Below are 21,557 nucleotides of genomic sequence, written 5' to 3' on the forward strand. Positions count from 1 at the left end.
GGTCTCTTTCTTTCCTCCTTTTATCTCACTGACAGATAAACTTACCTCAACAATCCATGGACAATAATCCATGTTATAGTCATCTCTGCCCTTGACATACATTCTGAAATTAGAACAGAGGAACTGTGGGGATTTCACCAGTCCATTAATCAGCAATGATTATAATAATATGCACTGGAAAATGACATTTCATGTTAGGAAATAAATGTAGAATTTATTTGTTTATTTAGACAGGCAGAATGTGCATGTGAATATAAAAAGACAGAATCATTTGTGATAGTCTTCTAAATGTTACGGTAATGTAACCTGTAAATTAATTTTGTTGTGCGCATTACCGTAATGACTCTATTCAGCCCGAAGTAACAGATCACAGATCACCGCTTTGTTTCTCCTCTTCAGACAGAGCTGGAGGATACAAAGAAAAATGGAGCGCTTTTGGCTCTGCATGTTTTTTACACTGTTGCAAGTTTGTGTTTTGTGTTTGGTTCCCGCGTCAGGTAATACATATTTAAACAGATACGACTCATGAAATCATATTTAAAAATGGTAGGAAGACTTTGCTGCGTTTTGTTTCGCTGTACATATTTGGGGTAACTTTTGATGTTGAAGTCATTCATCACTTCACGAGCTAACATTAGCTAACTAGCCTACGAGCTAACTCATTTAAGCTTACTGTGCTAACGTTAAGGTTTGCATGAATTGTGTGAAGTTTCGCTTACAGTAACATTGTAACAAATGTAAAAAATATGTAAAATATGATTTATATTAAAATTGTTATATGCATTGAGGCTGGGTGTAGTTTTAGTAGTAGTAGTAGTAGTAGTAGTAGTAGTCAGTTATGGGTAGTTAGCACTAACAAATGCTCTGGCTGGTTGCCCTGATAGTATTTACTCAGTCAGTTAAAGCCACAAAGTATATTTTATGCTGCAATTGCAACTTAAAGTTATGGTACTGTACAGTGAATACAAGCAGTGAAAAATACAGGATATTTGAGCTCCTTTTTAGGACAATTGAGCTGCTTGTTGACCCAGTAGCCTTGTGTGGGGATAGTGAACTATCTTTCCTAACTGTCCGTCTCGTGACCCATCGTTAAATTCTAGTATTGGTCCAATATGAAAATCTATTCTGATCCGATTTGCATTTATCTTTAGGTCAACAGTGGAAGAAAATTAGAGCCAAGATTTCTGATGTTGCTAAAGGACACACTCCATGCAACCCTGTCAACTGTAGCTGCCATCTAAGGTGCGTGTAATGCCAACATGCCTTTGCTTTTCCTCATACTGTATATTGTAACTTGGCTTTCTCTTAACTAACAGGAATTACAAGGCATGATTAGATTAGTGAAGCTGACCATGCTGCATTAAACCTTTTGAGACTTGTTTATATACCCCTTCGTGCAGATTTCTTCTAAAGATAAATAGTACAGATAAGTAACTAAGATAAAAAGACAGACATATAGTTGCTGCATTACCACTATGCAGGGTTACATTTTAAAGGGTTAATTATATAATGTGGATATGTGTTCTGTGCCAGTGTCCTACAAGATGACTTGCGGCCCTTTAAAGGGAGAATCTCCGAGGATCTCATGGCTGCGACGGTTCAGAGAGGGGTGGGCACCCACTACCAGATCATCGGACACAAGTTGTACAGGGAACACAACTGTATGTTTCCTGCCAGGTGAGGAGAAAAAGCACTTGATGTGATTATTCTTAATGTTTGATCACTTCAGATTAAGGTTTATATTGAATACATTGTTACTTATTTACTCCCAATCAGCCAAAACAGACTGAAAGAGAATATATACAGTATATATGTATACAGCTGTTTGTTTGCCCTGCCTAAGTCTGTCTTCCGGTTTCAGATGCAGTGGGGTAGAGCATTTCATCCTGGATGTGATTGACAGGTTACCTGACTTGGAGATGGTGGTAAATGTCAGGGATTACCCTCAAGTCCCCAGCTGGGTGCAGCCAACCCTGCCTGTCTTCTCTTTCAGTAAGGTCAGACTCTACGCATTAGTTTTATGCACAGCTAAAATCACACACAAATGTTGATTAAATGCAATAACTGGTTTTGGATATGTGTATGTTTGATTTAAGTAGACAGCAGACTACCAGGACATCATGTACCCTGCATGGACGTTTTGGGAGGGAGGGCCTGCTGTGTGGCCCATATACCCCACTGGACTGGGAAGATGGGATCTGATGAGGGATGACCTTAAAAAGTAAGGTTTAGCACTTTTTTTGCTATTTGGTGGAATAAATCATTAAATGAGTATTTACAAAATAAGAAATGCATTTAATGCAACACTTAAATAATAATCATTTGCAGCCATAGCATAGGAAGTATATCATTTCAGTGTGCCATTTTCATATGATGTGTTGTGGTAGGTCTGCAGCACAGTGGCCATGGAAGAAGAAGGAGTCCAAAGGATTCTTCAGAGGCTCCAGGTCAGTCTTGTCAGTCCTGTGACTTTATTCCTTTGTGTAATAACATGACATTATACAACAATCCAAATGTTTTCACGTTACTCTTTACTCAGCTATATTCTTACCACAGTTGACTGCACAGTTCAGACATATTAAAAAGTGACTGTTTAGTCATTCTCTTCTCGTTTTTGTTGTTGTTGATAGAACCAGTCCAGAGCGCGACCCTTTGATTCTTCTGTCCAGAGAAGCTCCAGAGCTGGTGGATGCAGAGTACACAAAAAACCAGGCCTGGAGGTCTGAGAAGGTCAGTCATACTGAAACCACGCCAGGGTCAAATACCCTGTCTGACCCTGTCTTGTCTAATGATTGGTTGAGATTAAAAGCATCCGGACAGTTTGACAGAGAAACACACCACATTGACACCACATTACACCCTTGTGACTTTACTTTTATATTGATTAAAAAAGGGAAATCTGTGTTAATGATCTACCAACCTGTGTTTTTCTGTCTGTTTTAGGACACACTAGGGAGACCCCCGGCCAAAGAAATCCCACTGGTCGATCACTGCAAATACAAGTAGGCTCAATTTTGCATCAACAACAAAATGTAACTTTTAAGATGACAGCATGTTAAACCGCAACAGCTTTACTGAAGGTCCATAAAATTATGCACATACCATGTGTGACCAGTTTTAATAGTCCCTCCCTGGCCTTGTTATACCCTTGCAGATATTTATTCAACTTCCGAGGTGTGGCAGCCAGCTTCCGCTTCAAACATCTCTTCCTCTGTGGTTCCCTGGTGTTTCATGTGGGAGATGAATGGCAGGAGTTTTTCTACCCTCAGCTCAAGCCCTGGGTCCACTACATCCCAGTCAAGCAGGATCTCTCTGATGTCAGGTACCACAACTAGTGTCAGACATTTTCTCCTTAGTTATGATGATTGTTTGCAGTCCTGGTCTAAATGTTTTTTTAGTCTACACTGTGATGTCACAGATTTCACGTTTTTCACAGCCTTAGATCAGATGTAGTATTGATTTTTGTCTTTGTCCATGTCATTAGCTCTAAATGAAGATTGCTAATGGAATCATATTCCATGTTAATTGAGTTTAAATAGTCTTTCCATTCCTTCCTTCCATATTTTGCATCTCTAAATAGGAACGCCTTAAAATAAGTCTAACATGAGACCAAACATGCAGTTTTGAGTTTAGGGCCTAAAAAGGGTCACAAATCCTTAGTAAATATGGCCCTTACTGTTTGAGACCTCAAATATTCCTGCAGATTATGAGTTAAATGCATAGTCAATGAATAACTCACTGACAGTGTTTCCCATACATAGACTAATGTGTGGCGGTGCGCCGCACTATCAACACCAGCCGCCGCACCTCGCGTTTCGTTATTTTTTATTTTTTTGAAACACTATTTAAAACTCGTTCAGCTGCATTTCCTTTCCCTGCTCTCCTCTGTCTCTCTGTCACTTGCGTCTCGCTCACATACACACACACACACACACACACACACACACACACACACACAGCCCCTCCTACCGTGCACACAGCGTCTGTCTCCATAAAGGAGAGAAGACGGCTGGCGAAATTCACAAGTTCACGAAAGGTTGGTATCTCGTGAACACCTTTACACAATCCCACATTAAAAAGTGCTATAAAAATATTTTATATTCTGAATACAATGTTGTCAGTGTGTTAATGTTGGAGTCCCGACCCGACTCTTGGCAAACAAGCGATTGCGCCTGCTTTAGAAAGTTAACTAGTCGCAAGTTTGCGGTGTAATGCAGTTGGGTTGTCGAGGTCAAAACACTATATGTAGCAGCTGTGAATCAAATAAACGTATTATAAATAATGTTATGTCATTTTTTTTACTCTTCCACTGAAAAATGCACGTGTTGAGGATAAGGACCAGCCTCAACCGGAGGTATCAGTCTGAAACTGAGCTGAACAGTCCGACCAGTTAATTAGTTATGTTATTAATTTGTTTACAATATTTTCAGGCTTCAACCAGTGAAAGACAGGGTCAGGGAGAGAGAGAGAGATAGATTTGTTAGGCATTGAAGTAGGAGGGCCGCGCGCCACAAATTGCTTTCTAATCTGTGGAAAACACTGACTGACTTTAGAAAAACAAATGCAACCAAAGCAAGTTTAAATGTGTCCTCTCACACATTGTAAAATCTTTCTTCTTTTTTTCCATTTGATATTTACACAAAACATACTTTTGTAGTCTTATGAATGTCAGCATCATACAAAAACACATGTAAAGGTATTATAGTAGAAGAAACTTGAGAAGTTTCATGTTCAAATTCACACACTTGTGTCCTTGATTGAAACTCATGGTGAAGTTTACAAATGGGCAGGTCAGTACTTGAATGAATAGAGTCTAAATCTCCTTTGTACAGTATGTATGCTAAACGTTGATATGCCGTTACATGTTCTCTCTCCTCAGGGAACTACTACAGTTTGTCAACGAGAATGATGCCATTGCAGAGGAGATTGCAATGAGGTAACGGGTCATATTTTGTGATTGTATTTTAATGGGAATTAACTGTAGCAGCTATGTATTTGAAAAGGTGAGTGTTGACGTTACTCACTGTTTATTTCTGTTTCCGGATCACAATTGTTTTGTGCTTCGAATCCTATCATATACTGGCTTGACCTCCTGTGAGTTGATTCGGAAAGCAGTGGTGAGATCTTAGAGAACAAAGCGACACGAAGCAGAGTTCAGTTCACAATGTTCTAAAGGGTTAATGAGACACAAGTATATACATATTTTCTAACAACCGCTACATTCATTTAGATGACGTGTAGTAAGATACGAAAGAATGAGAGATGATTTCTTCAGAGTTGCCACAGAATGCAATGTGGAATGTAACACGTTCACAACAGTGTTAAAGTTACACACTTTATTTCTTGTCCCAAAAGCACACTGACTTTCTGTTTCGATTTCTTCCCACAGGGGTAAGGAATTCATCCTCGACCACCTGCGGATGCAAGATGTTTCCTGCTACTGGGAGAGACTCCTCACTGAGTTTAGCCATCTTCTCACCTACAAACCCAAAAGAAAGAACAACTTCAACCAGATTGTCCACCGACCCAGCAAGACGGAGCTATAAGAGTGAGACTCTGCAGGACCAGGGCAGCTGAAGTAAAACTCTAGATAATGAATGTAATCACTGCACCACAACAAATGATTTCCTCACAAGCAACGTCACATGTTAATGTTGGCGTTCCATGTTTTTGTCAAAATCACACCTAAATTAGCTAATCGAAAACTGTGCCCAGATACTTTTCACATTTATTTCTATTGAGTCCAGGGTTTTAGTCTAATGTGGAGCATGGTTGGACCATGTGTCCTTACAATTACAGGACATATAGCTTAGTATTACAGTCATAGGTGTAGTTTAGTGTGTTGACTGTGGATGCTGCCATACCTTCAAGTGCCACAAGGGAGCTTATATGCCAATTCTGAGTTGATTGATCACTTTCTGATTCAACTTTTTTTTTTACGGCTGCTGCATATACTCACCAGCAAAGTCTATCTATGTGAGCAAAGTGTGAGTATAAACTGGGGGTGTGGAGCTTAAAAGATATGCCATTGAGTGTCTAATGAAACATCATCTATCTATCAAACTGCATTAAGAGAAGTGTAGGATCCAGTGTTTTTGGAGCTTGACCCATACTATCGACTAAAAGTCAGGCCTCTGCTGCTTCGATTTTGACCATTCTATTTATTAAGTCTCTTGCGAATCCCTCAACTTTATGAAGTGACATACTAAATAGTTGAAGTGACCCTTTAACATGCAATGTCTTTACATTGCATTGTTTTGTAACATTAGTCATCTGGACTGGGCTTCAGACAGATCTTCATGAAAATCAGACCACTTGCAGAAAACTGAGGAAGAATGGAAATTAGATTTTATTTTATTTTTTGTTTCAAAATTGTAATTAAGTGTTAACTTGGTTATCCTTAGTGACCTGCAAAGACTGAGTGGAAGAAGAAGTTCAGTTCCTTGCTCTTGATCAATCTGAATTGAACCCTTGACCATCTGACCTTTTCCTGCAGACCAACCACCAAAATCATGAAAACATTGCATATTCAACTGTGGAGCACCTAAAACTCTAATTTTAAAAATAGTATGATGTTGACTTTCATCTGCTGCTCAAATATCCACAAAGGATGTACCAATAATAATACTTGTTACGGATGCTATGCTGTTACATATTTAATGCGGTTAACTGGGGAAATATGGGAAATATTCTACTCAGAAACCCTGATCTAAAAGTCCATCTAACCAAGTCCTATTACTTTAATTAAGTGTAATGGCCAAAAGTAATACTGATTTAGATTCTATGTTAAGTACATGGAATCTGTTGATGGGCAGCTTACACATGAGCTTTGCTACACTTCCCTCTACTGGACAACAGAGGAAACTAGCAGTCCTTTATCAAGCATAATTACAGCAACATATCCATGTGTCGTTTGATTTACTTGTTTATTGCAACAATGATGCCAATGTCTGCATTTGCATGGGTCTGCCATAAGTTTGTAACTTAAAGAAAGCACAAAATACATATTCACAGTCTGCATTTCATTCCACACTTAAGTGCCAACAGTGTCAATAATGACATTTGAGTAAGTAAGCGTGGAGTTTCCAAGAAACACTCATATTGTTTTTACCTTTTTAAAAGAATGGGTCTTGGTGTTAAGATATGCTAGTTTATACAGATAATGTTGAATATGTTGTAGTATTCACATTGTACTGTAAACAAGCAGATTCTCATCAATGTAAGGTTATTTTTTTACACTATTGTTAAACACTGAGGTAAAGATGGTCCATTAATATGTTGATTTGACCAAAAAGCTGTGACGGGGGGCCTGGTCAAAGTGTGACAGGCAGGTTGTTATCGCCTTGGGCAGCATTTTAGTTTTTTGTGCCAATAAACAGTTTGGTTTCTAAAGTAGTGCACATGCAACACAGTGTTCAGTCCTCCACCGAAGGGGACGCTGTTTTCCCATTTGGTTTGTGACGCTGTATACTCTGGCAGAGGTCAAAGGTCGGAACAACACCGGCAGCTTGTGTGAAAGTCACCGTTCAGAAACAAACAACAGAAGGACAATTATGGAAAAAAGCAATGTGGACAATATTTAGATTGAACGTGCATTAACCAGGGTTGCGTTACCTTATAAAACAAACAGTAAATTGTTGAGAAATTCTGCGCTTTTTGCAGGTAAGATGCTTCCAACGACAGAAACTTATAGCATGCCAAGCTATGATGCTAACGTTAAGTGTTAAAGGCTCCCACTATCGGACATGCATGATATGATTTACGTTTCTCTTGTAGTTTTTAATCGACCAAGGCATGTTAACAGGGTTTACGTGCAGTTTAGTGTCTCAAATTATTTTCCAAAAACTGAGCGTCCCAAATGATGAGGGTCTTATTTGAGACAGGGTAGGGTTAGGGTAGCACAGGTGGTTTAGCAGGTTCATAATTAATTAAGGACATTGTATGGGGAATTTGTGACACTAAACTGCACGTATGTTAACAGACGACGGAAATTAAAACCTTAATGTTACGTTTCATGAGCCATTCTAATGTTAGGTAGTTAGCTAACGTTAGGTGTTTTGTCATAGGGAAGTTGTGAGATTTTAGCCTAGCTAACGGCATTGGAAAGTAAGATTGACCTGACACAGCTGTACCATATCAAGCTAATTGAGGGAAAAGTCAGTAAGTGAACACGCTGTACAAGACACCTTCCAACACATTAGCCGGGCTGCATGTGACTTTATTTTCGTAAGTTGTTTATCTTTCAAATATTTAGTCAATTAGAAATATATTTTATTAGGTGACACGGGTATTGACAAATGTACATTTCAAGTTAACAGCCCAACGCTGTCAGAAAAATTGCTAGCTAGTTACTTACTTGACCATTCAATGTATTGCATTTTAAAATGATATAAAACAAAAGCAAACAATTGTTCACATTTGTGAAGCTGCAAGCAGCAATGTTGGTGTACATTACATTCAGGGATCCTTACATTGACACAACTAATAAGGACATAAAGCAGGATAAATAAAAATAGAAATGAAACAAAGCGTGGACTAAAATGTTTTTATGTTTTTCACAGGCTTGGTACATGGCACACACTTTTGGTTTCAGGATACACGTCATGGAAGCATACTTCAGCTTTTTACTCCAATGAACATAAACGGATAGATAACAAACATATTGCGGAACTATTACAGGGTCCCACTGAAGAGAGAAAAAATGTGTGTGTGTATAGATAGATAGATCGATAGATAGATTGATTGATTGATTGATAGATAGATAGATAGATAGATAGATATAGACAAAAAGCCTACACACACATACATGCGCTTTAGTCCCTTATCGTCACCTTTATGTCACTCCAGATAAAAATAATTTTCATTATACATATATTTGCATAACCAAAAACCTAAAAAAATGTTTCTCTTTAGTAATTTCTTACAACAGAGGGCAGATATCAGTTATATATATTTTTGAGTGGTATTTCCTGAGTCTTAGAGATTGTATTGATCTTTGACCCTGAACCAGGCAGCCAACAGACCCTGCTCAGAGGATCTGAGGGTCCCAGCAGTTCATTGAAACATCAGTGACGCATTTTGAAGTCAAAGAATTTTTCCTCAGAAAGTCTGCTTGTGTGCCCAGTGTGTTTTGATAGGACTGCACCACTTAACATCTGCTGAGTTTGACAGCCTGTTTAGTCTTGCCAGGACTGCATTTGCCTTAAGGCTGTTTATTTTGAGGATGAAGCTGAAGATGAGGCAGAGGGTGCAACATCCCAACCCATGGCCATGTGTTTCTGCCTCTGCTGCAGCCTAATGCCAGCTGAAGCGTGATGAATCCAGAGCAGCCCAGAACTGGCTTCACCCTGCAGAGACGACGGGCAGATTTAGCCCCTCGGGGCACACTGAGCACCGGCCTACTGCAGGGCCTCATCCAGAGTGCCAGGCCTCCTTCCTTCTGCTTCCTGCTCCCCAGGGTCCACGCAGCTGATGTGGCTGCTGCCCAGCCTGAACGTATGCCCTCTTCTTCCTCCTCCACCACCAGTCCTGCTTCTGCACCCATCCCCTCTCCCAGCACAATGCCAAGCAACATAGGCAAGCCAGAATTCCCAGACACAGGATGGGACCGTATCAAGGATCTCTTTGACAAAGAGTTCGTATTTTTGATTTCTTCTTGTTTTTCACCTCTATTTCCTTGCTCTCTTAAAAGTTTTATTAACACTGTTAAAAGACAATAGTTTGTCCTCCTTTCTGCATTCATTTTGTTTGTGTTGCTGTTTGGGTGAGAGAAAGGGTACAATTACAAGACCACAGACTTGAATGCATTGAACATGACTGTTTCATTATGTAAAATTGTGTAAAAATATGTAAATATGGGTATTTCTTTCAAAAACAACCACTCCTGTACCATAATACACCAATTTTTAAAACTTTGCATATACTCAAATATAGTATTGAACTAACACATGTCTGCTGCATTACTTAAGCTGTTCAGTCCCTCCACAATTTCTTAGGTGATTTTGGCAGTTACCGTAGTTGACAGTGCAGTTTTACTGTATCTAAAGATGAGGAATAAGTGGCACAGAGTTGGTTATCAAAAGATGTATGGCTCTTGTCTCCCTGTAGTGCGACACAGAGGTACCCAGAGGAGCTGACGAACGTGATAAAGAGCGGTGTAGTTGCAGCGCTAGCAGGCTTGCTCTACGGAGGCCTGCCAGCAGCTCGCCATGCCAGGCAGAGGTATATCCAAGTCAGCCAGGCGGAAATCTATACTAGCCGAGTGGAAGCAGTGGTGAGTGGAAAGTGAAAGTATATGGCTGTGCATGTGCCGTTAACCCTGTAGTTGAATAACAGTATTGGCAGAGGATTTAGGGAAAATCTGCGACAAAGGTGCAATCACTCAAGATCACAATATAAGAGTGAAGTTTGAGTAACTTTTTCTCAAAACAATTAGATTGGACACTGATCAGTTAGTATTGATTAGTGATAGTGTTGAAAATGATAATTCCAAGTGCTGTAAATTGTGACACCCTAACACTTGATCAAGTTTCAGTAGAAAATTACTGCACTACTGGGAAAACTTTAATAGATAATGTTACCCTCTAATGTTATAGCATCATGGTAATAACACAGCAGCAACCTTATGATTGTGTCCTTTCTGTCTAAATCAGCGCTCAGCTCATAATGCAGCAATCAGGGGTTTCGTGAGATATGGATGGAGATGGAGCTGGCGAGTGGCTGCTTTTGTCACCTTGTTCAAGTAAGCAAACAAATTGGTTATTCCAGACCATATCATTAGGTTTACAGTTATATTTGAGACAATAAACTAAATAAAGGAAAATGTTTACAAAGGAGGAATATAACAAATAAGCTGCATTAGATTCAGCAACTTTCCTCTAAGCCAAGCGCAACTGAAGTCAACCCAATGTTTATTTGTATAGCACCTTTCAACCACAATGCAATTCAAAGTGCAAAAGACAGAAAGGCATTCGGAGAACATATAAGGGAAATGCAAGGCAATATAAAAAGATGCATACATGGTATTTTTTAAAACCGAATATATAAATAAGTCAAAATAGAATAAGACAAACCAAACCGTATACTAAAAATGACAGTGCAGTGCAAGTGCAAGATATAAATATAAAGTCCCAAGTTTAACTTTATAAAAGTGGCAACACGTTTTAAGCCCTGATTTGAGAGAAGAGTGAAACAAGCTCTGTGGCAACAACTTTGTGTGTTTTAGTGTTTTAGTTTTTAGCTCTAACAGTAATTTATCTGCAGTAATACAGATTAGCAGAATAGTATTTATATTAGAGAATGTATTAATTATATTTTTATTTCCAATGATCATCCCCCTTAAATCTTTTGGTTTCAGTCTAACCGTCTTTCCCTCATCTGTCTGTCTGTTCACTTCCTTCTCTAGTACTGTCAGCACAGGGCTGTCTGTGTACCGAGACAAATATTCCCTCAGCCATTATGCTGCAGCTGGAGGTAAGTCACATGGGCTTCAACAGGGCCTGATCACACCTATTTTTTTAAAATCTTTTATTTATCCTGGGATAGCGAACTGAGCGCACTTGCTGTGTCACAACATGGCTGCTTCACATTCACACATCTCAACACATCTCCATCTGGGGGTTGTTCTGTACAAATTTATGTTTTGTACTTAGCATCCACCATTCACTTCTGTTGTTGCTGTGTACTGTCGGCCTGTACTGTCGAATTTCACACACATTGAGTTATGCATGATGATAGTGTGTGTGTGTGTGTGTGTGTGTGTGTGTGTGTAGCTGTGACTGGAGGCCTTTTCAGACTAAACCTGGGCCTGGGAGGGCTGGTGGCAGGGACAATCATTGGAGCAGTGTTGGGGTAAGGTTGGCTTCTGCTTCACACAATTGTCCTTTCATATTTATTGATTACCCAAACCGTCCCAACACATCAACTTGTTACAGTAACTTATCTAGTTTCTACCCTGAAGCATTTCGATCCTCAGAATTGATTTTCATTATCAGAATCTGCTATGCATTCATTTTTTAACAGACATGAATAGTTGCTCATGCTTGTGTGTGTTCATGCCTGTGTGCTTGACAGCAGTGAGCACTCTGGCAGCCAGCTGCGCCCCTCCCAGCAACCCTCTGTCGCCCAGCTGAACCCCCCACCCCCACCCCTAACTCTGTTCATGGTGCCAGAGGGACTCATGTGCACTGCAGAGGGCCATGTTTTGGGTACTAAAGCAAGGAGGCAGGCCAAGGCAGCAGCTGCCCCTCTCCATTTATGCCATCTCTGTTATTCCAGCCTCTCATCTCCATCTACCGTGGTCTGATCTGGACTTATGCTTCACTCCATCTCCTCTCTCAACCCTCTCTCCTCTCTGTCCCACTGTTCACTCCTTCCTCTGGCCGCTTTCAGCTGAGTGCACAGAGCCAAGAGCAGATTTGAATTTTATTGTTTAATGGAGATTGAGGGTCAGGTGTTTGATGGTGTAACAGACTGAGGGGGCTGGTTTGGATTGTCTCTGTGATCATCAGCTCCGTGTTGGCTCAGCCCTAGTCTGTTCTCCTGTTTGCTCCATACTCTATTTCCTCCTCATCTCACTGTCTGCTTGAGTGACCAGCCACCTGGAGCATTTCATGTGTGCAAACAGCCCCAGCCCTGGCTATGCCAGGTGCAGCCGGGGCAAAAGGGGATGAAATGAAAGCAGGCAGCTAATCGGAAAAGCACATCACGCTCCAGATCTCACCCAAGAATCATCTTCTTGTCCGGGCACATGGCAGAGGTGTGACTGGAAGGTTTGAGTGGGGTAGGGGGGGGGCAGAGGAGGGCGTGGTTTTGTAAGACACCGCTAAGGGGAAATTTGGCATTAACTTATTACAATGAGGCAGATGACAGACACCTTGGAAGGGTTATGCAATTAAAGCTTTGACAAACTTACATGTGACAGCTAGGTGTGTTAAAAATCAATGATACAATAGCAGGAAGTGTTTTAGGGATCTATTATATACCAAGTTTCCCCAGTGTTGGTGTGTCCAGTAAAGTGTCAACGGGATAGTTTCAAACATTACAGTAGCTGATGCATCTGTTGTGCAGGTACTAGTCTGGCTCAACATTGCTGGGATAAAGCCTGACATCCAAACACCAGATGTCCCTCCCCTCTCGCTATCTCCGCTATCAGGCTGCCCAGAATGGTTATGATAGGTTTAAAGAAATACAAACAAGCCAGAGCATTTTTCCCCTATCCCAGAATAGATAGGGGATGCAGCCAGACTATACTCCAGCGCCGACACAGCGCTGTGGACATAGGTCTGGCAGTGCTAGACTATGCAGGTAGTAACAACTGTGCTGTCACAATGGATTTTCTGTTTTGTGTTCTAATGCAAAAATACACTATAAAGCAATTAAACATGTTCTAAATATGTTTATGATATTTACAATAACATAAGGTAACTTCTGCTCAGGATTCCCACTGGTGCTTTGATCATTAGCATGCAGTCAATATCAGGAGAAACTGCCAGAGAGAGGAGGAGGCGAGAGCGCAGAGAACTTTACGAGCTCAGACTCTCAGAATGGTGAGATATATTACAAGATTTTAATAATAATTAACACAAACCCAAATTTACATTCACGATGTAAGTGGTTGTTATCCTGATGTCTTGTTGCTCACCAGTCACTCTCCTTTTTTTTCCTTTTAAATCATAAGGACGGCCCGTCTGCAGTTGACAGATGATTTGATTGGAGAGCTGAATGTCAGCTCTCAAGCAGAGGAAACCAATAAGGACATGCAAAGGATCCAGGAACTGCTTAGTTTACCACAGAATGAGGATGTGACTCAGGACTCACACAGCCAATGACAGGAGCTGCCTCACTGCCTGTCATCTGTTGGACATTGAAGGTGGGACTTCACACAACTGGGAGGATAAATGGGTCACTTCTTTGCCTGGACTCCACATCTTCTTTCTAACTGAATGAAAACTGCTTCGCATCAGAATTAAAAGACACTGTTGTACCTGTCAATATGTACCAATAATACCTGTCAAAAATCACAAAGTTGCCATTGTAAGGGATACGACCTGATCAAAAATCCTTAACCTCAAAGAAATACACTGTCCTATATTTAAGTAATGTTTCCTCTAGCTTTCAAAATCACCTCAGCTCATGTTTTTAGTGTGCTTGTGTCCTTCAGTATTGTCTCCTTAAGAATAAACAATTAAAAATTTAACAAAATGCCCCTTTCATTAAAACCAAACATTTTCACAAAACCGCCAAAGTGTATTAGCTTAGCACTTAAGCTGGCCTGCCAAGACCTGACCTTTCTTCTCATTGTAAGTTATTGTAGTAGTTACTGATGTTTGCTCATTATGTTTAACACACCTATTTTTTTTGACACCAAACAACAAATGGGAATTCATGTCTATTACAAAATGGCTTGTTTCTTTTCCCCATGTCTGTGTTGTGTGTAGTGTGCTTTGCCTCTTGGGCTTTTTAGCAACTAGGTCAAACATAGCCTTGGTCCCTGGTGTAAACAAGATGTGACACAGCAACAGCTGGGGCCCAGGATGCAGCAGTCACTGCTGACATGCAGATGGACAGCCAGTAGAAATGATGAAGATGGCAAGCTTTGAACTATTGCAGGTAGACCCTGGCGGTAAGGTTTAGAAAATTTTAATTGTCTGTTGGCTGTGTCCCAGCATCGTTGAGTTATGAAACACCTGTAAAAATGTCTATTGTTGAATAGCAGTTTTAGTTAAACCATTGATGATCCTTTAAAACGGGTTTGCTTAAATGGACACTGGTCCCATCCCATCATGACCAAGCTGCAGCACTTCCACATTCTCACTGTAGAGTTTTAGGACATGTAACCTTTTATTAAAACACTCTAATACAATACAAAATGTTAATGCGATGTCTAAACACTTTTGAAACTGGGCTTCACTGGCAACTTGTAAACGTGTGGGATTATGTACTGTAATGTAATACTGTAGTCATTCTCTCCACACAAGATGGGAAGGGATGACCGCTATCTGAGCATTAACGTTTTAAAATTGGCTCTTAGTTCCCTCTGTTGGTGGCTTTGTGAAACTGCAAATTTACCCTAAATAAAAAGGAGAACAAATACACTATACATGATGCTACATTCATCTCAGTTTTCAATAACATACTATCTGACCAGACAGAATTAAATTCTAACTGACATAATATGATCATAGCTATTTCCTCTCTCTCCTGTAAGAGGTCCAGTCTCTTTTAATGGGATTGAATGCAAAACCGATTTTACCTTGTCATAGTTGAATGACAGTTTAGTGGGTAACTAGGACATATATAGAACCTCAAAATCCCATTGACACCTCTTTCCTCTGCAAATCTCACAATTTGAGACTGCCTCTGAAAACGGGCAAATCTCAACGAGCCGCCGAGTTGACGTCAACTCGGCAGCTCCTCCTCATTTGGCTCCAGTCTTTTCCTTTGTCACGCCCACACATTACATAGGCTACACCACTGACCTGAGGTCAGGTAGTCTTCTGAATAGGTCTCACAGATCTCAGAAATTGTATACGTTGTTCATCTGCTATTTTACCACTAAATTCACTTCTGAGACTTTTTTATGCGAGAAATCAACTATGTAGAGGTCAATTATGGGCCGTTTTATGAAAATTGATGGCTAATTGCAAATTTTGTCCGACTGTGTGTCGGAGTTCAGCGGCCGGTACTGCCTGTGGTGCTGCCTGTGTTGCTGCCTCGCCGCCCGGCCTGCCTTCCTTCACAGACCCCGGCCTGCTGTGAGGTAGATGGAACTCCGTCACGGCTGGCAGCCCACGGCACTCCATACCCGCGCAAAGTCACCGTTTTTTGGGTTGATGGACTACCAAACGCCACTGCCCTGACAGCTCCAGGGCCTGCAGCTCCCCTCTTCCTGCTAAATGGCCGGTGTGTGTGAGTGAGAGCGCGGTCAGCGAGCTTGTTACGCCAGCAATCTCTTACCGTAGGTTCCAGTTAATCTTATAATGTGTGTAATTATAATGTGTTGAGTTATTTAAACAAACGATCGGGGAAATAAACGCCTCTTGTCCGCGAGTCTCATTGATGGAGCCTGCGGCTGGATGGAGCTCTATCAATGAGAGCTAGCTAGCCTCCTCTTAGAATTCCTCTGAAATTCACAAAAAATCATTAAATTGAAATCGAACACCATTGTTAGCTTCATAAGACCTTGAGGTAGACGTTATATAAGTGGCGTGACGAAATTCAAACTGTAAATATAGCTACTCTAGTTATGCCAGCAGCTGGCAGCCAGCCAGCTCCGCAGAGCCCCACAGAGCCCCGAGTATTCCAGTACCCAGGGAAACGGTGACTTTCACTGGGTATGGAGGTTGCCGCTTTCTCGTCAGACTGTGTGGAGCTCCTAGCTAAAGTCCGACACGTCTTACCAAATTTGCAATTAGCCATCAATTTTCGTAAAACGGCCCATATTTGAGCTTTATATAGTTGATTTCTCACTTAGTCTCAGAAGTGAATTTAATAACGAAATAGCACGACAAACAATGTATAACTTTGCAGTGTCTGAAATATGAGACTTGCTGTCTCGTCTCCAATGTGTTTCTATGGGGTTCGCTCAAACCAATCAGCGCGCAGCTCATCTAAATATTAATGCGCATACCATATTTGGAAGAAAAGCTCTTGTTCCAAATAGCCATATTCACAGGGTAGTTAAGGGCCTAATAAAATAGCATTCGGGCAATTTTCAGCCCAACCAATGTTACATACCCTATTAGGAGACCTTAAGGAACAGTGTGAAATACCCTATATAGTCATTCAATCACCCCTTTAAATATTTTAATGTTCATGCAAATATTTGCATATGTTAAGTTTGCTTAAAATATAAAAGCAGTTGAAAGTGACAGGACGTTTCTTTTTTTGCTGAGTATATTAAACAGTTGACTCAAATGATAGAAACAGACTGAAGGTGTGAGAACACAAGGAAGCATAATTAGCTAATTGGAAAGACACTCTCTTCAGATGACGTCAGTGGAGAGAGTGGTGGAGTACACTGAACTGGAGAGCAAGGCACCCTGGACCACCCAACAACGCCCTCTTCCCGAATGGCCCAACAAAGGCCTTGTGATCTTTAACCGGTTGAACTTCTCCTACAGCAGCAATGGACTACCAGTCCTAAAAGACATCAGCGCCACCTTCCAACCCAATGAGAAGGTAACACATCTCTGTTTGGCCTACAGCCACAGTCTGCAGACGATCAGTTATGAGCCCCTTTCACACAGCATGGTCGAGGCTGTACTGCTGCGCCTTTAATCTGCCTCACCGGCTGTGTGGAAGTTACATAAATGGGATGGGGGCACAGACTTGTGCCTTTAAGCTGGCAGTGTAGAGTGTCACAGGGCCGTAACGGCGCCAAACCGCGTCTATGTGAAAGGGAAAGCCAACATGGCGGGACTACGTGCAGTATGACATGCAAGTCGACCCACAGGCAAGTCTAAAAGTGAAAAAGCAGCGTTTCGAGTAGCCAAAATTATCAATAACCTACAGAAACATTGCATGCAAGAGTCCACCTTCTCTTCCACTCGCTCTCTCCATCACCCACACACGCTGGCGCTGCGGCCGTGTCTGTCCTTCTCTCTATTCACAATTGTGCCACCATAATGCAAAAAAATTAGCAGTTTGTGGGTCAGGTTTACACGGTGGATTGCTTGGTTCTATGTGAATAAACAAAACCAGCATAACAGCAGACATTCTTTGTTTGAAAGGGGCTATAGTCTTTCTTCTCTCCTCTGTGTCAGGTTGGTATTGTGGGTAGAACAGGTGCTGGGAAAAGCTCTCTGGTCTCAGCTCTCTTCCGCCTGGCCGAGCCTCAGGGGATGATCTACATCGATGGTGTTCTGACCTCTGACATTGGCCTCCACGATCTGCGCCAGAAGAGCTCCATCATTCCTCAGGTAAACTCCTCTAATGGCATCACGTAATGTAGTCTAAAAAGTTTCTAAACTTGGAAATTCAATAAATAAAATGGAAACAGTTCTGCTTTCTGTCGCCACTTCATTGTTCTATTTGGGCTATATCAGTAATTCCTGCTTATTTAATGTAGTTAACAGTGCGAAATTAAAAAAAATCTTTTTTTTAACCATGTAAGCTTTTGTTTTGAGTTGCTGAATTTAGATTTAAATGTGATGTTTTCCCACTTTGGAATGAAAGCTTGTGGTTGTGCTGAATCTAACCAAGTTTCTGTCTGACCTGACCTTAGGACCCAATGCTGTTTACTGACACAGTTAGGAAGAACTTGGACCCTTTCAACCAGCACACTGATGAAGACCTGTGGAAGTCTCTGGAGGAGGCTAGTATCCAATCAGCACACTTCAAAAGTTGAATTTGTAGCTCATGTTGTCACATGAGTCAGGGAAAAACTCACTCCGTGTTCCCTACAGGTGCAGCTGAAGTCTGTGGTGGAGGAGCTGCCGGGGAAGTTGGAGACGGTTCTGGCCGAGTCGGGCTCCAACTTCAGCGTTGGCCAGAGGCAGCTGGTGTGTCTGGCCAGAGCCATCCTCAGGAAGAACCGCATCCTCGTCATCGACAAGGCCACAGCCAACGTGGACCCCAGGTACTGCTGACACAAAAATACTACACACAATATACACATGCAGCTCAATTGAGAGGGGTATTGCACAAAACCAGAATAAGGGATTAAGCCGGGATATTCCAGTCATCCTGGATGCATTTAGCCTTGACTTGGTTGCACAAAAGCAGAGGCACCTAAATTACCATGGAGATTTAGTCTGTGCAGCTAGCCTGCTCCTGACCAGGCTAACAGCCAGGATTTATTAATCCTGGGGCCTTTTCTGTTCACTCAGCAGTGGTTGTACCTTATTATTAGTCTGCATTAAATTATAGTTATATAATAAAAAAACTTTATAATATATATAAAGTATTATCTTAACATTGTGACAATTATTTTTATAATTATTCATGTGACTGTCATTGTTACTGTTATATTGCTGTATGAAAACTGCTGTTCATATTGTTGTTAGAAGTTTGATGAATATATAACGCCAGTTGTTGAGATAATTAGAAAAAGCTTGCAAATGTGTTTTAAATTAAGTCAGTGATGAAGGGCAATATATAAAGTGCTATACACGTGTTAGTGGTTCTAACAATGGCAGACTGGTCAGAGACCAATACTCATTTTACTTGATTTATTTCTTTTTGTATTTAACAAAGGATCATGTGCATTTTATTTGGCATTCTTGGCACACAATGTGTGTAAACTGTAACTTTTAATTAAAATAAACTGGGACTATAATTTGGGAGTATTGTACAATCATAAAAACTAATCCTAATTGTACAATCCTCACTAATTATAGTATAAGTTCACTGGACCAGTAACATTATTGTAGTATTATAATAGTATATGGAGGCTACTGTACAACAGGGAGAGGACACCCCAATGGTTTTTGACCTTATATTTTGATGGGGGGGAAATAACTAATGAATACGCTGTGATAGTCATGTTTACAGTGTGTATGATATTTATAACGTCATTATCTTTATAGTTTCTAGATTTCAGAGTCCAATTTCTTGAGTGTCTTTCTTTTCTATGTCCGTATATAGGCCTACGAGGAAGCAAAGCATATATGTAAAGAAGAAAAAATAACTAAAAAACCACAAAATACTGCTCTTAACTGAAACCATTCAAGGAGTCAGTTGTACACTTTGCCTGAAAAGCGAGCAGTGGAAATGTGTTACTTATAACATTTATATTTTAGCCCATGAGAGACAGTTTTTTGGCATATATATATATATATATATGATATTCTAGCATTGTAGATTAGTGGTTGTAATTGATCTCCATGGTACATTTCCTGAGTAACATCATCTTCTGCTCACTTTTAAGGCACAGAGTACAACTGTTCATTTGTGCAAATAATTAGCCTAACTCCTTGAATGGTATAATTTTGACGGTTTCAGAGCAGTGGTCAGTACAGTAAATGTGTGTTTTTGGGGCTGCTTACACATTCAGTCGGTCTGCGATTGCCTGTCACGCTTTCTCTCGCTGTTTCATTACAGCGGCTGTTTCTGTTTTTGTTTTTGTTTTTTTTTTACAAATAATGTGTTTCATGTTATCATACTTCCATAAGAAGCTGCTGCTCACTGTAAAGTATGCACAACTGGCATTCTCCATTTAAGCATCAGTAAATCTGCGATCGACCTCGCGGACTGTCATAGAAACCCGTGAACGCGCATCTATCCAAATTACTTCATCCTGGCTCGACCTAGTTGCTCCTCCTCAGCCTGGCCTTCGTGAAACACACCTAGCCAGGATACACACTGATTAGAAATAGGTTTATCGGTTATCCTGGATTTATAAATTCTACTTTTGTGCAATAGCCCCCAGGGATTGAGTAGGTTTTCAAGCTTAAAGAGTTTTGGTAAACATACTTCTCCCATTTGATCTATTGGATAATTGCTTAGTTAGTTTTTTGTCATTTCCTTGTCTCTGCAGGACAGATGGACTGATCCAGAAAACTGTACGTGACAAGTTCAGAGAATGCACAGTGCTTACTATCGCTCATCGCCTCAACACCATCATAGACAGCGACCGAATACTGGTGAGTCCTCTCTTCTGCTTCAGTGTAATATACTTCTAATGTACATATAAAGATAAGCATCGTGTTTTGTTGTAGCTCAACTATTATCAAAATATAATTAATTAAATACATTTAGTGTCTGCTTGCTACAGGAAAACATATCTTTTAAGATAGTGAAGATCAGCTGCATCCACAAGCAGGATGGACATGATGACTACATGGTAGTTATGAAACTAGTGAATGAAGTAGAGCGTTCCATAAAACATTTACGTTCTTTCATGGCCATGTGCATTAAATGCACGCGTGGCTATCAAAAAACCACAGAAGCGCTTTGGTTATTTTTATTTTTTTTTAATTTAATTTGCATATGGTCTTCATGTTCTGATTTTGTTTTTGTGAAGCAGTACTGTAACTTAACGTACTCCATGCGTGGCTGAGTATGTTCACTGTCCGCACTCAGTGCCACTGAGACAGATACGAACAGATTTGGTGATTAATGGTTGTTGTGGGCCTTTATCCTGCTTTAAGGTTCTGGACAATGGTACCATCCAGGAGTTAGACCGTCCCTTCACTCTGCTGCAAAACAAAGAGAGTGCTCTCTACAAGATGGTGCAACAGACGGGTCAGGTCGAGGCAGCAGCCCTGCTGGAGTCAGCCAGACGGGTGAGATGAAAAGGCCCCATTTAAACTTTTTTTTTTTAACTTGTTTTTACTAATGGGATACTTTTTTACACGTTCAAGGGCAACAAAGAAGTCTTGACAGCCTGAGGCCAGCGGTACCTGCTGTATAAGAGACTCCAGATGTAAGTAGTCTCTGAGCACTGGAGGCCTTCCATCACACTCACACAAGAAGACTGCATATTATTAAATTAAAACCAATTTATTTAACCCAAATTAAATATAACTATAAAATAGGATGAAACACGTATTTCAGTAGTATCAGTAGTGTAGTGAGTGCATGCATAAAGGTGAGTGTATGGAAAACAGAACCCA

General features: G+C 40.7%; 3 protein-coding genes across 5 annotated transcripts; all 3 read left to right on the top strand.

Moving 5' to 3' along the window:
- Positions 1-373: 373 nt before the first annotated feature.
- Positions 374-7,392, top strand: poglut1 (protein O-glucosyltransferase 1). The gene is made up of 11 exons (XM_031291914.2): positions 374-497; positions 1,152-1,242; positions 1,534-1,677; positions 1,862-1,997; positions 2,100-2,221; positions 2,388-2,447; positions 2,631-2,730; positions 2,944-3,002; positions 3,155-3,322; positions 4,880-4,936; positions 5,390-7,392. Exons 1-11 carry the CDS (start codon positions 425-427, stop codon positions 5,544-5,546), a joined length of 1,167 nt encoding a protein of 388 aa, XP_031147774.1. The 5' UTR covers positions 374-424; the 3' UTR covers positions 5,547-7,392.
- A 12-nt stretch (positions 7,393-7,404) lies between these two features.
- timmdc1 (translocase of inner mitochondrial membrane domain containing 1) lies at positions 7,405-14,202 on the top strand. Of its 3 annotated transcripts, none has more exons than XM_031291920.2 (8): positions 7,405-7,662; positions 9,294-9,634; positions 10,108-10,273; positions 10,653-10,741; positions 11,405-11,472; positions 11,772-11,850; positions 13,437-13,547; positions 13,679-14,202. In XM_031291920.2, exons 2-8 carry the CDS (start codon positions 9,315-9,317, stop codon positions 13,827-13,829), a joined length of 984 nt encoding a protein of 327 aa, XP_031147780.1. In that variant the 5' UTR covers positions 7,405-7,662; positions 9,294-9,314; the 3' UTR covers positions 13,830-14,202. The 3 variants fall into 3 exon arrangements, with proteins under 3 accessions (XP_031147780.1, XP_031147781.1, XP_031147782.1); XM_031291921.2 differs by having other exon boundaries at positions 7,443-7,656; positions 9,289-9,634; XM_031291922.2 differs by lacking the exon at positions 7,405-7,662 and adding an exon at positions 7,982-8,226.
- Positions 14,203-16,872: 2,670 nt separating this feature from the next.
- LOC116044598 (multidrug resistance-associated protein 4-like) lies at positions 16,873-21,554 on the top strand. The gene is made up of 7 exons (XM_031291924.2): positions 16,873-17,181; positions 17,766-17,921; positions 18,227-18,316; positions 18,408-18,580; positions 20,480-20,585; positions 21,093-21,227; positions 21,306-21,554. The coding sequence occupies exons 1-7, from the start codon at positions 16,990-16,992 to the stop codon at positions 21,330-21,332; spliced, it is 879 nt and encodes a 292-aa protein (XP_031147784.1). The 5' UTR covers positions 16,873-16,989; the 3' UTR covers positions 21,333-21,554.
- Positions 21,555-21,557: the final 3 nt, after the last annotated feature.

Source organism: Sander lucioperca, chromosome 24, assembly GCF_008315115.2.
Source record: "Sander lucioperca isolate FBNREF2018 chromosome 24, SLUC_FBN_1.2, whole genome shotgun sequence".
Classification (NCBI taxonomy): Eukaryota; Metazoa; Chordata; class Actinopteri; order Perciformes; family Percidae; genus Sander; species Sander lucioperca.

Coding starts and splice junctions, on each gene's coding strand:
- poglut1 (XM_031291914.2), top strand. CDS start 425: ATGGAGCGCTTTTGGCTCTGCATGTTTTTTACACTGTTGCAAGTTTGT. Junction 2,448..2,630: donor GGATTCTTCAGAGGCTCCAG/GTCAGTCTTGTC, acceptor TGTTGTTGATAG/AACCAGTCCAGAGCGCGACC. Junction 3,003..3,154: donor GTCGATCACTGCAAATACAA/GTAGGCTCAATT, acceptor ATACCCTTGCAG/ATATTTATTCAACTTCCGAG.
- LOC116044598 (XM_031291924.2), top strand. CDS start 16,990: ATGACGTCAGTGGAGAGAGTGGTGGAGTACACTGAACTGGAGAGCAAG. Junction 18,317..18,407: donor TGTGGAAGTCTCTGGAGGAG/GCTAGTATCCAA, acceptor TGTTCCCTACAG/GTGCAGCTGAAGTCTGTGGT. Junction 20,586..21,092: donor TAGACAGCGACCGAATACTG/GTGAGTCCTCTC, acceptor TCCTGCTTTAAG/GTTCTGGACAATGGTACCAT.
- timmdc1 (XM_031291920.2), top strand. CDS start 9,315: ATGAATCCAGAGCAGCCCAGAACTGGCTTCACCCTGCAGAGACGACGG. Junction 11,473..11,771: donor CCATTATGCTGCAGCTGGAG/GTAAGTCACATG, acceptor GTGTGTGTGTAG/CTGTGACTGGAGGCCTTTTC. Junction 13,548..13,678: donor GAGCTCAGACTCTCAGAATG/GTGAGATATATT, acceptor TTAAATCATAAG/GACGGCCCGTCTGCAGTTGA.